The sequence below is a fragment of the Pseudopodoces humilis genome, chromosome 3 (assembly GCF_049639895.1).
Source record: "Pseudopodoces humilis isolate 2021_Gansu_Grassland_sample_001 chromosome 3, ASM4963989v1, whole genome shotgun sequence".
In the NCBI taxonomy this organism is placed as follows: Eukaryota; Metazoa; Chordata; class Aves; order Passeriformes; family Paridae; genus Pseudopodoces; species Pseudopodoces humilis.
In genome coordinates, this window is record NC_142202.1 from 107,542,803 (window position 1) to 107,556,274 (window position 13,472).

Genomic DNA, 13,472 nt, shown 5'->3' on the forward strand with positions numbered 1-13,472 from the left:
GTCTTAAGCACACCAAAGTCTTGGTTGTCTGCTATGCATTAATGCATAGTCACTGACAGGAAAAATAAATCTTTCTCCTGTGGAAATTTTAATAAATTTTTTGTCCTTCATCACACGATTCCTCTACTTTCTGACAAGAATGACCTGTATATTTGTTTCTTCTCTTTGTATGGAGAAGCACTTTGCTCTGAAATAGCCTCAGATGTTGGCTGTGGCTGAGGAAGAGAACTGGTTCAGCTCCACAGATGACTCCAGTCTTTGTCCCTACAGGGCAAATTAGTGAATTTACTGTGTGGATTCACCTTCAGTGGGTGTACACTGAGGTAGCTACACCAGCTTTGATTTCTTTACCTGGTTGTACAGCTAAAGAACTGGCCTTGTATGGAGGAGAAAACATTCCTGTGTTATTAGGGCATGCTTTGGTCCAAAGAAGAGACCAGAGATGTCCAAAATATCTGTCACATATTAATCCATCATTTTGCCTGCATATGATGTGGCTGATAAAACACAGAGCAGTAGGGATTAGCTGAATCTTCATGTTCCTCAGGATGGTGGGAATGGAGAATGGGCTTTTCCCATCTTACAGCCTAAAACTCAATGGGAAACAGTGTATTTTGGATCTCACAGGGTGGAGAGGGTTTCTTACAGCAGGAATTTATTTTAGTGGTGGATTATTTAAGTTTTATGATTACACATGAACAACATCCTCTAGAGTCTGGTTTTGTGAATCTAGAGTGGACAGAAACTTCTGACGTTCAGTTTTGAGCCAGCAGCTTGATGGCTGGAGGGAGACAGGATTTCAGATATAGCTATAGCCCCATTGCTATGGGGCATCCTGTACAGCTTGCTGTCATGGTAGGAACAGAGAGCTCTAACTGGGGTGCTCTGAAGCCTAGAGCTGAGGACAAAGCCTGGCTTGCTAAGGTCTATTTCAGTTTCTGAGATGAGTGTTTAAATAGAACATGTGAATCTGATCCTTAGCCTAGTCTCAAGGCTTAATTGTAAATAAACAGTGTCTTAATCACTTTATGGTTTCCAGCATTCTCTCATTGAATGTCTCTGTGCTGGCATTTGGAGAACATTCCTCATAGTGGAAAATGAGTGTCTGTTTGGGTTGCACATGGTACAATTAGCTATCAGCTGAGCCCATAGCATGACGTGACAGCTCTCATTCTGGCCAGCTGAAATAACTCACACTAACAACTGTGCTCTTTTTGCTTCTGTCTTTCAGTTCCTAAGAAGCTTCTGCATGAAACTCAGGCAACAGCAACCAATCAACAAGGGTACCAGAAGCCACATTTTCCACTGCAGCCAAGAGTGTTTGACCCCAATGTTATAGGGGACGGCGTGTTCTTTTTGGATGTCTCTCCTTCCAACATAGAGCGAGCTCTCCCAGGTAGCTATGACCATTGTGATATTGTCCCAAACCTGATGGTGTTGTGTCTTTCCGTCTCCCCTTTTTTGGATTTCTGTATTGCTCCTAAATCCTGCCCATGTCACAGTCAGAAGGGGCTGTGACAGCTTCAAGATGTGACCAGTGACAGGCTAAAGTGAACTGTGAAACTGTTCAAGAAACACTGGATTCCTTGGAATAGCAGTCATGGCCATGCATGTCCAAACTCGTCACAGAAATACTTTCCAGACCTGTCTAATGGCAAAGAAAAAAAACCAGGGCAGAGACAGTAGATTTGCCTCATGGGATAGAGAAGGTTTCAACTGAGCTTTGAAATACAATGCTATTTTCATAAAATGCAAAATGAATGAAGTCAGATCTTAGCCATCTCTAGGGATAGGTGAGTAGGAGGAAGGGGTGGTGTATGAATAAAGGAAAAGCACAGGTGAGCACGTGTTGGGTTCCTCAGTGGTTTTGTGTTGTTTCCCAATATGCAGGAGATGGTTTATGGCACTACTGAAAATCCCAGTCTGTGCTTCCAGAGATTCAGCTTGAGGGTGGGTATGAGCAAAGCTTGTCTCTGTCTACTTTCCTGGCAAAGTTAATCCACAGATTAGCTAGTCAATTCACAAATAAATAAGAACTGGCAGTAACGGGTTTGTCAGTTTGGGGGCCTTACTGAAAAGCTGTCAAGAGTTTTAAGTTAGCCCCAAATAAACATTGGGATATGATCCTGGAGATTCTTTCAAGCAAGGAAAAATATCCTGAACTCATTCTAAACATTTTACTTCTACGAATGACACCTTTTGTTTAGTTTCACATAGTTTATTCATTCACTTTCAAAATATGCACCACTTTTCAAACAAAGATGTCATTTTGAAATTAAATCCTAAAGGAATGTTTCAAATATAACAAAATACTTGGAAATTTCTGTAATCTCCCTTCCTGTTTCATTTCTTTTATTAAAACTATTTGCTAACATCAGCCTGGTATCAGGAATAACCTCTCCTGTGCTTATACTGTGGTGTTGGGCAAATTCACTGCTGGCTGAAAGAATTTTGTTCAGCTTTGCTGTAAACTCACAGAAAATCCGTTCAAGTGACTGGCAACAGCTGAGAAAGGGTGGTGAGGAGAAAAGCAGTAGTAGTGAGCTGATTAGGCATTGACAAGTCTACAAAGCTATCAAGGAGGAAGGAATATCTTTTAGTGTGATCCTGAAAGGAATGGCAGACCAGGGAACCACACAGTGTAGCAACACATGGCCCTTGTGAAATTGTTGTGTTTTTTCCCCTCCTGCATAAGTCCAATCATTTTCTGTCTTCCGTGTCTGTGCTTGTACAATCCTGCCTATGATAAAACCAGTCCTGTGGTTTTGTGATGCTCTTTGCTGGAGTTTAGTTTATGCAGGCCAGTATTCGTTTAAAAACATGTTTGATTGCATCTGTTCATTTGACAAGTTAGAAGAGAAAAAAAAAAAAAGGGATTTTTCTTACATCTCACATGTCGAGAGGAGTTATCCCTTACTGTGCCTCCTGAAGTTGTGAAGATGTGAACTGTTACTGCACGTGGTTTACAAGGGCTGCTCCACAAACAAGAGGTGGTGTCTGTCTGACATAGGAATTATGTCTAAGATTATATCCTGGAGGTGCCCTTCATTTTCCTCGATCGTGAAGGGCTTTTACATTAACTAGTTCAGAGCCAGACCTCAGTCAGGACACATCTCAGGCAGGATTCAGTTACCCCCATTTAAATGTGTCATTTGTGATGACCTGGACTGTTCACCTGCTTCTAGAAGGGAAAGCATTTCCTCTGCATCCCTCATCATACCTTCCATCTCTGCATGGATGCCCTCCTGACCCTGGGGTGCCTTAGATGTCTGTGTATGAGCAAATACACAGAGCTTTAAGTGTCTGCTGTGGGGAGAGCTGAATGACTCTCTGCTATCCATCAACTAATAGCAACATTCTCTTGCCTTAGTTTAGATATATGGTGTTACTTGAGATGCTCTGAAATATCCAAGTTTTAAATTGAGTTTTTAGAAGTTAAATATTTACCCTGCTTTCTTGGAATAGCAGAAGGGAAAAAATTCAAACACTTGTACAGGCAGATTTACCAGACAAGGAGGATAAAGGAGATATTAGATGGCATGTTAATCTGAATTAAAGAAAAAAAAAAAAGTGAAATGTTGCTATTGATTTCCTGCTGAATGTGCCCTTGGACCTTTTGCGCAAGGGGTCTGCAGTAACCTCTATTCTCCTAAAGCAAGAGGGTCTTGGGATATTTTACACTTTGGGATATGACACCCAAGCAATCATGTTTAAACACTTTGCTTGAAGTCCAGTTATTAACACCGTGGCAACCTTGAACATGTGGCTTTCCCAAGGCCATGCAGCTATTCAGTGGCAGAGGTACAGCTGTGCCCACATCCCTCGGGGCTGATCCCTCACAGTGACGCCTGGACATCCATCCCCACTGGCTCTCCTCGAGGCAGATGAGGAGTCGGCATCACTGCACACACATTCCTGCCTCTCCATCCAGTATTACCTGTTCTCTTTGACACCCCTCACTTTCTGTTACTGCTTGCTTGGGCTGAGCTGCTTGTTGGCACCCATAGCAGGAAGCTGAACGTGGTGTCTCATGCTGCTGGGTTGGCAGGGAGAGGAGATGGATCAGGCAGCCAAGGAACAAAGACCATCTCATATCACAACTCCTGACAGAATGCCTTTGCTTGCACGGCAGTGATGGCATCATTGGAGATGGAGCTGGCAGTGCCCTGAATTTAATACCTGCAGAGAAGTGGAAGCCAGGTGCAAGTCTGATTTTACAGAGTGATGCTTGCCTTCGGCCAGAACTAGACACCCAGAGAAGGGAGCCTGAAAATCTGTAATGGCTACAGTTAAAAATTCACATGCATGATGGAACTGGATCCTGTGCACTGACTTTTTCCTGTGTTGAAAACAATTAGTGTTTTGTGAGTAGTGGGGGTGTCTGCCTGCAGATCAAGGTGTGGGGAGCCCTCAACAGCGAGCTGATAAGGTCTGAAAGGGTCTCTTTGATGCTCCTGGAATGAACTGCCTCCTTAGCTCCAGTCTTCAACAAATAAAATCAAATCATTAATCCATGTTCACTCGCCTCTCCAGAGGGGAAATAGTGTCTGGGTGAAACACAATACGAACAGGCTTCCTTCATCCATAAACTCAGGTCTGCCCTTCCCAGGAAGGCTGGAGAGAAATCACGTCTGTTTGCCAGGTGTGGATGGATCTCTACAGCGCCACACCAGCAGAGGGTTGTGGGCTCTTCCTGTGCTTTCCAGTCCTCCTTATAAGCTTAGCTGAACCCACTGTTGATAAAGGCTCCTTTGATTTACATAAGAGAAAATAAACCTGATTATACGTTTGCTGTAGCATAGGTGGGTGTGTCTAAGTGGTGACATGAAAGAGCAGAGGATGGGGGAGAGATGATGATGCCTGGATGCAGATGGGGTGTGTGCTCAGCTGAAGCTGCTTGAGAAGGTTCAGTTACCCTGCAAAAAGGGGCAAATTTGTGTGGCTCCCTGTCGAGCAGCTCCAGACCTCTGAACACAGATGTTGACCTGGTGGGAATAAGGCAGGGTAGGGCTGGGTCACATTCTACATTCCTCATTCCTCGTTCCCTTTCTGTGTCAAAGCAGAGAAGAAGAAAGGGAGGTCAGCCACCTTCTACCCTGTAGACAGCACCCCCCTCCTGCTCCCTGTGGATGAGACACAACCGCCGGCGCTCAGCAGCAGCATGGAGCCCGTGGGCGTCGGCACGGAGATGGCCCTGCTCAGCAACATCCTGGCAGCCTATGCCTTCATCACAGGTACGTCTGGTGCCTCCCTGGGCTCCTGAAAGCTTTGTGTGGGCCCTCCTTTCAAAGTCACCTGGTGCTAAATCTGCCTCTCTGAACTGTTTGTGTACTCCATTCTTCTCTCAGTGAATTCTCCCTTGAAAATCCTGACCGGGGCAGCTCCAGCAGGCAGTGTATAACTGAGTTTATTGTGCACTGCTTTCCACTGGGTCTGTGCTCATCTGGAGTTAAATACAATGTAATCTTACATGTGGCATTATTCCTAATGCTTCATTTTTCTGGAGATCAAAGCCTGGCTCATTAGGGAGGCAGGTTTGTTGTCCTGTAATTTGAAAAACAAGCAGCACTCAAATCTTTACACTGCTTAAGAGAATTTGGCTTATCTTCAGTAGAAGTGTGAAGATGAAGTAACTTGAGTCTACTTAATTGTATATTTAAATCTAGTTGGAGTAAGGTTTCCTTGGATCACAGTTTATCTTTCACCTACCTGTATCTTTCAAGTAACGGGGGAGCAGTCTTCTAAAAAAATTCACTTTAAAAGGCGAAAGAAAACTGACAGAACCAAGGGGAATGCCTTTAAACTGAAAGACAGTGGGTTTAGATTAGACATTAGGAAGAAATTCTTTACTGTGAGGATGGTGAGACACTGGCACAGGTGGCCCAGAGAGGTTGTGGCTGCCCCATTCCTGGAAGTGTTCAAGGCTATATTAACTAAAACCCCAGTATTTGTGAGCTACTTTTTCATGTCTGCCTGCTAATTCAGTCTTGCTAATTCATTAAACAGTAGTGCATTCTTGCTGCCATGCTCTTGCTCTTGCTGAGATGCTACCATGCTGCTGATCCAATGCTTTGGATTTGATGCTTTGGATCTGATGCTTTGGATTTGAAGCAGCTGACTTGGGCTTTGCACTCTGGAACCACTGAGGAGGTTAGTGAGAGTGTTCCTGCATGTTATTTAGTGAAGGGTCCTTCTAAAAGGACCATGAAAGGTTATACAAAGTCCTGCTCTTCCACACATCCAGTGCTGCTATCAGGATCCATCTTTCCATGACAGCCCTCAGAGTCAGGCAGATTAAATTGAATTAGTAGTGCTCTTCACAGAAGATAGCTGAGTAGGATAGATTTGTTTTCTTGCATGGGTATCTCCAAGGAAAAATTAGAAAAACAAGCTTTAAAGGAGTCTTCTCTCTGTCCCACTTCTCCCCCCTTACGTACAGCTACCATTTTTTTTCATGAGAATACCTACCTTCCCATCCTAACTATAAAACAAAATGCTGTTAATATTGTGCTCCCCATCTGAACAGTAATGGGCAGGGAAAATTGTAGGAATAATGGTCCAGGATAGTTGGGAGTGTGATTCAGGGCTGCTTACAATGCTCCATGGACTTCCATTGACTGCAGCAGAGCTCTTTGACTCTATGTTGGTTTTAGGGCACAAGGTCTTGATTCATCCCCATCACAAGGTGTCAGCCTTGGCAGGAGCCTCCAGATTTTACTGCAGCACAGACAACTTTAACTGTCCTGTTGATGTGGGATTTGTCTGCCCTGTCCTGTGGTTTTCTTGTGTTGTGTTCACATCCTCTGGATGTCAAATAGGTAAACTCAGACCTCAAAACTTTGGTTACAAGTGCTGCATTCAGGACTTGGTTGCTTATGTTTTCCAGTGTACCATGGAATCATAGAATGTTTTGGGTTGGAAGAGACTTTAAAGATCAGCTGGTTCCCATGTTCCTCAACCATAGTTGTTCAATGGGTTTCAGTGTCAGTGACATATATGTCCAGTTTGTTATTTATTATAAAAATAATTGATGACTGACCCATGGATTGAAACAGCAGATGTCCTAAACCATCTTTATCTGCTGCATGTAATTTAGCCTCTGCTTTTAGTGGAAATGATGGATTTGTCATGATTTATTTTGTTATATGTGAGTACGGAGATGTTTTAGCTTATGACTTCAAAGATAAACTATGTCACAGGGCACAAATATAATTCACATCAAACTAGAGCACTGCCAAGCCATCCCTCTTCATACTGCATATTTTGAACAGCAGAGCAGTTGGATTTTTTTTATGCCTTCCTGAGTGGGGCCCTGAAGGAAGCTGAAGCCACGGCTGATGTCCACAGAGGATCCATTATAGTGGCTCAGGAGAGGCAGGGTATTGAGCAGCCAGGGAGGGCTGGTTCTGGGTCACACATCTTCCCACTGCTCCTGACCACAGCTGTGGTGCCAAAGAGAAACAGTAGTGCAAGAACTGCTCTGTTCCATGACACTGAAAATGTCCCTCAGGTGCTCTCTGCAGACTGAAAGGGCTGCATTCAGGGCTTCCCCGTGCTGATGAGTTGTCTCAGAGCAGGAGTTTGCAAAAGAAAATTGTAAATAGGCAGGGGCAATATAAAAAAGTGTTTTTTCTCTTGGGGCAGAGGGTGGTGGATGCCCTCAGATCCACTGCAGGGAAATGAAGCTGTGTGTTTTTGCTATTTCCTGGGTAAAGTGCAGGCTTGAAAGGATGATCCTCTCTACTGCCTTTCCTCTCTCCTGGCAGTGGGGTGTTTTATAGCCTGGGGAGAGCATCCACAAATACTGGAATCTCTTCTATGCTCAATGGCGTTCACATTTTCTGCACAAAATGGCAGTTTTGGGTGGGCAGCTGCAGGTGAAGCCTGCAGGCTCAGTCACTCACACATGCAGAGTCTTGCAGTGCACAGAGAAGTGCCATTATTAGCAAAAGCCTCTGTGATCATTTCCACCATCTTTTTGACTGATATTCCCATATACGAGCTGGGAATCTTCCTATGGACAACTGAATAGAAATCATCACAGCACAGCAGGATGCAAGAGTCCTGATTTGCAGCTATCATAGTCAGATATCAGAGACAGTTGGGTGTCAGTCTCATCCCAGATTCCAGAACCTATTTCTTCAAAAACAGGGAAAAAGTGTGAGTAATGTCAATAAGGAATGAAATTAGTAGCTGATCCAACAGATAAATATTATTTAGAATTCAGTCTTGCAACAGTCTCAGAGACACCCTTTCTTTGAAAGTTAATTTTCTTTATAGAATTAGGTTTTTAATTAGAGACAATCTCTGCCTACAAGCCTCAGACCTGTTATTTGTCGTGGACCTGTTCCAAAACCTGCCTGAGTGTTTTGAAAGACTTCACCAGTCTCAGTGACAGCTGGAACTGTCTTTGCAGTCACAAACTATCAGCAAGACCAGAAATGTCCTTCATGGTTATATAAATATTAAACATTCAAAATATATCAGAGCTCTTCCAGTGCCTCCTTTTGGACAGGAGACTTATCCCAGTTTTGTCACTGCATTCAGGATGAAGCACTTGGAGGGAAACCTCCACAAATTCCTGTTTTATTCTTCTTTCATAAGCAAAGCTTTGCTGCCAAGTTATTAACAAGGGGCTTCCAAAATACAGCCCAGGGGAGATCATTCCAAATTTTAGACTTCTTGGCCTTAGCCTTATTAATAAGGGGCTCCTGGAGAGCTTCCTCTGTTCTATCAGGGGATTTCAGCAGCCTGTGGGCTGACTGTAAATTCCCTAGAAAATATTGCTCCTACTGTTGTTCTGGCCATGCCTAATGCTGAACCTTTTACTGGGGGCCCTCTGAAATTTTCCTCCCCACTGAGGTTTTGGAATGCATGAAACCATTACAGGAAGCCAGCAGTGTTAATGCCTAGATTGTTTTTTATTTATTGAAACAATTTATTATAATAGCAATAACAGCCTTGGCCTGGGGCATTTCCTGGGGAATTAATGGCAGTCTGAGCTGATGCTCCCAGTAGATTGTTAGCCCTCAGGAAACAAGCTCTGTAATTGCTGCTGGTTTGGTTGGATAAATAAAATAAAATGTGTTTCTAATTTTTTTTGGCCAGTTTGAATGCCTAGAAAATGGTGGCTTTTGCGTAGAGGGTTGTGTAGAGCATATATCTTTTGTCTGCATGGACTAATCTCAGATTTGAATCTGTGATGTCTTTATCAATGCTTTCAATCCAGAGAGAGAAATACAAGGAAGGAGAAAGGTAGCACCAGTCAAAGAGATTGGTAGAAAAAGGGTCCTGCTGGAAGCTCTGAGCTGTCATCCATAGCATTGGAAGAATGCTTCAGTGCTCAAAATCTATGTTTTAATGAATGAATACACACATACACACACAAGAATGCATATCAAACTCCTAACAGCAGTACTAACTCCTGCTACTCATGTCCATATATTTTTAAAGAACTTTTTTTCAAGTATAATGAGAGTTTTAAGGAGCTTCACTGTTGGTGTGATGAATCTGGGCCACCTTTGAGCTTTTGGAAGGTGCTGAGCATCCATTTGCTGAGGAAGGTGCCTGGTTTTGGTCTTTACAAGTAGAACATGCTATGGGGTAGGCTCTCAAAATCACTAATCAGCCATAAAACCCCCAAATCTAGGCTATTGCTGACTTGGCTACTTCAAGTGAGAAAAAGCAGAGCTCATGGTTTTTAGCTTAAGTTGCTCTTTCTGCTGTGAAAAAAAAGAGATGCTGCTGTGCAAGTGGATTGTACATATGATAAATGCCAAAACTGCAGTTGAACACAGGGTTACATCTCCGTGAGGAAGTCCAGACAGTGTCTCAGATGTTGACAGAGTAGCTGTAGGAGCTCATAAATGCCACTGGAGCCCAAAAATTCAATTACAGCTCTTGCACTGCATGAAGAGCTGTACGGATGAGCACAAGCAAGGGAAGAAAAATGGTTGCTTAAGTAGCAATAGAGGTAAAATTGCTCATGAACTGGATACAGTAGCATGGAAAAAGGAGTGTGGAGGAGAAAGGGAAAGCAGGACACGGGCAAAATCGGGGGCAGAGAATCTACATGTGTCTGTGTCTCAGGCTCCAATTTATGTTTTTTTTATGAGCCGCTCTGAAGGAGCAAGCAGTGGAACTAATGCAACCAAATCAAGCCCATGTGTGTGCAGAATGTGGTGCTCAGGGAAGTGTGCATGGCATCCTCCCAGCCAGGCAGAGCCAAGGCACTGCAGCCAGTACAACACCCCAGTTCTGCTCATCTGCTCACACTCCCGTGATCCAGAGACCTTCTTGGGGCTACCTGCAAAAGGAGTTGGGTGATTACTGTCCTCAGTGGAGGTAAAAGTGTTATCACCTAGGGACTCTGGTTTTCCTGGTGGTTTTTTTCCTTTACTGTTCACATAGGACTGGATGGGCAGCAGCAGCTTTTGCTTTTTCCTCCTACTGCACAAAGGGCACTGCAGTGTTGAGTCCTGACCCTTGAATTCAGAGTAGCCTTTGCCTTCAGTGGAAGCAGGATTTCATTCAGGCTGCTGCAGGGGCCATTGGCACATTCTCCTTGCCTGCTCTGGTATCTTCTCTTTGACCTTTGGAATTGTGGTGTTTTGCTTTTGTCAAAATATCTTAGTTTAGAGCCTTTGGTCTCACTTGACCTTCCAACTACTGCTGCATTTCATAGAGATGCTTGGTTGGAAGATACCTTACAGACCATCTGAAGACCATCAGATCTAACCCCCCTGTCATGGGTGCTCTGACACACTCAGTTTAGTGTCCTGCTTGTTCTTTACATTACAGTCGAGTTTTCAGGAGGCTGGTCCACCTCTTTCTTTTTTTGGACTTACCTGCTGCACTCTCCTCATCTTTCTTTGTCCTATCTCCAGCCTGATTTTTCCCCATGTTATCCACACTAACCACTCTTGGATCAGTCTAAGGATTTACTGGACAATTTTCAGACTATCTTGACATCTTCTTCTACCTTGGCTCATTAGTCACCTTTGAGATTTGGGAGAGAAGTGAAGAGCACAAAGGCATTCCATCTCTGTAGCTGTTCCATGAGCACCTCCAGGCACTGAACTACACACTGCCTAGAGCAGCACAAGCCAGTGTTTGGGCTCTGACCACAGACTCCAAGAATAATTTAGGTTGGAAGAGGCCTCTGCACGTCACCAGGTCCAATCCCCTGCTCAGAACATGGCTAACTTCAAATTTAGAGCCAGCTTTGAAATTAGAGCAGGGTCTTGCCCTGTTGAGTTTTGAACATCTCCAAATAGTTTCCAGTTCACCTTTTACAAACTTTGCTTTAGGAGATTGGCTGGAAAGGGCAGTTCTAAAAGGACTGTGCAGAGAAGTGAGGCCTTTTAGCTACAGAGATCTTTTGGGGCTGAATGTCAGGGTTTCAGCTGGTGGAAGCTGTCATGGATCCACCACTGGGTTCAAGGGAATAAAACTCATCTGAGGAACAGACTCCATCCTTGAGCTCAAGACATCCATCAGACACTGCAGAGTAGAGCTGGCCTTGACACTTCTGGCAGTTCACCTTTACCCATTTAGTGTACCAAAAAACCAGGATGAGTCGGCCCAGGGGAATGTCAGCAACAACATTTATCATAATTACACTTCTAAATAGTCCCATGAACTAAAAAAAAAAAAAAAAAAAAAGAAAGAAAAGGAAAAAAAAGGAGGTGGTAAATAAACAAGACCTAATTTGAAAGGCATTGTGGATCCTTTGGAGTCTTGTTTTATCACCTCAGAAATGTGGCTGTGCAGGACTCATCCTGTTGGTGCACTGACTCCAGCTCTGCCTGTGGAGCACAGGTAGATATTTTGGTGGTCTGGGCGGGGAGCCAGCACTCTTGCCTTAGATAAGCAAATGAAGTCTATGAATAAATAAAATGCATTTTTGCCATGCTGGCAAGCCTCCCATTTCAGCTGGGCCACAGCACAGGGCATATAAAGTTTTGTAATCATCTTTATGCCTGGTTTGAAGGCGGTGGGTGCGACAGCAAGATGCACTTACCTGCAGCTGGCTGTGCAGCACCCTGGTGTCAGCCCCGTGGGAATCAGATTTAATTCTGTGGGCTGCTCCCTTCTTTTCCAGACAACTCCATAACACAACTGCAGCAAACCCGAATTCTGCATGTGGGCAAACGCCTTGGCAGCAAATCCATTTAAAATTCCTGATTGCCCTGGCGGGAGGAGGCAGAGGAGGGCACGGAGGTAAAAGCTGCCGCTGGAAACTCGGCCAGAAGCAGTTCTGTTGTGTGCACGGAGGGGCCGGGTGCGTTCTGTTCTTTGAAGGGTTCTTCTCCTCCAGCATTTCCTTTGTCCTTGCAGAAAACCCCGAGCGGGCTGCCCTGTATTTCGTGTCCGGAGTGTGCATTGGACTCGTGCTGACCCTGCTGGCCCTGGTGCTCAGGGTGTCCTGCCGGACGGACTGCAAGCGCTCCTCCTCCAAAAAACCTCCTCGGGAGCGGGAGAGCGACAGCGACAGCAGCGACAGCGACGACGACTCGGACACCACGTCGGACCTGTCTGCCCGCAGGCACCGCAGGTTCGAGAGGACTTTGAACATGAACGTGTTCACCTCTGCGGAGGAGCTGGAGCGGGCGCAGCGGCTGGAGGAGCGGGAGCGCATCATCCGTGAGATCTGGATGAATGGGCAGCCCGACATCCCGGGCACCAGGAGCCTCAATCGCTACTACTGAGCCCTGGGGACCCCGGCACCCTGCCCTGCTCCCCGCGCCTGGGGAGAGGGAGGGAACGATACGACGTGGGTATCTCCCCTTTTCCTACCAGGTGTGCCGCCTGGAGCCGTGAGGATGGACAGCGATGATGTTTTCCCCATCTCTCGTTCCCTGACATTGATATCACCCCTCTTCCCGGACACTTTCTGGTTTCAAAGAAGGGATTGCCGAGTTCATTTCTGAGGAGCAGGCAGGGAGGAGACAATGGCAGTTCCCATGTGGGGTTTGGCACTGGGCACACCGTGCTCCTTTCTTGGCTGGAGAGGGAGGCTGCCCAGGATTTGGTCTCCATTTAGGATTTTTTGGTTTCCCTTTACCTGAGGACTGTGGGAGAATTGTGAACAAAATGACAACTCTGGAAAGATGATTTGGGGAGGGAGGGGGAGGTGCATCCTGACCAATTGTCTTGTGACTTCAGAAGCCATGAGATTAACCTAATTAAAACCCAACAGCAAATAGGACTTGTTAAGAAGTGGGGGATGGGAGGGAGGGGGATTCTTCCATCGTGAAATCATCTCGGTGCTTGGATGTTTGCCATAGTGTATTCAGTTATTTATGGCTGTCTTTTCATCTTCCTTTTCAATGGGAACATTTAGTTTTTTTACTGACACCTCAGGGATAAAATCCTATTATTTTTTTTTGAGTCTGCTCTCCCTGCTGGCCCCTGTCAAACACAACCCAACCCATCTCCAACGGTGAAATTCTGGTAATATAAGAGATGTG

The 13,472-nt window shown here is 45.0% G+C and overlaps 1 protein-coding gene across 5 annotated transcripts in view; it reads left to right on the forward strand.

Moving 5' to 3' along the window:
- The window catches only part of EVA1A (eva-1 homolog A, regulator of programmed cell death), a 201,603-nt gene extending 188,349 nt beyond the window's left edge, over window positions 1-13,254 (forward strand). For 2 of the 5 annotated variants that reach the window (XM_088053170.1, XM_088053171.1), the window contains exons 2-4: window positions 1,232-1,396; window positions 5,064-5,234; window positions 12,340-13,251. In XM_088053170.1, the coding sequence (XP_087909296.1) occupies window positions 5,162-5,234; window positions 12,340-12,710 (444 nt within the window). In that variant the 5' untranslated portion in view covers window positions 1,232-1,396; window positions 5,064-5,161 and the 3' untranslated portion in view covers window positions 12,711-13,251. Of the gene's footprint in view, window positions 1-1,231; window positions 1,397-5,060; window positions 5,235-12,339 lie in introns of all 5 variants that reach the window. The other 3 variants (XM_005521823.3, XM_014251410.2, XM_088053172.1) reach the window with 3 other exon arrangements.
- The last annotated feature ends 218 nt before the right edge of the window (window positions 13,255-13,472 follow it).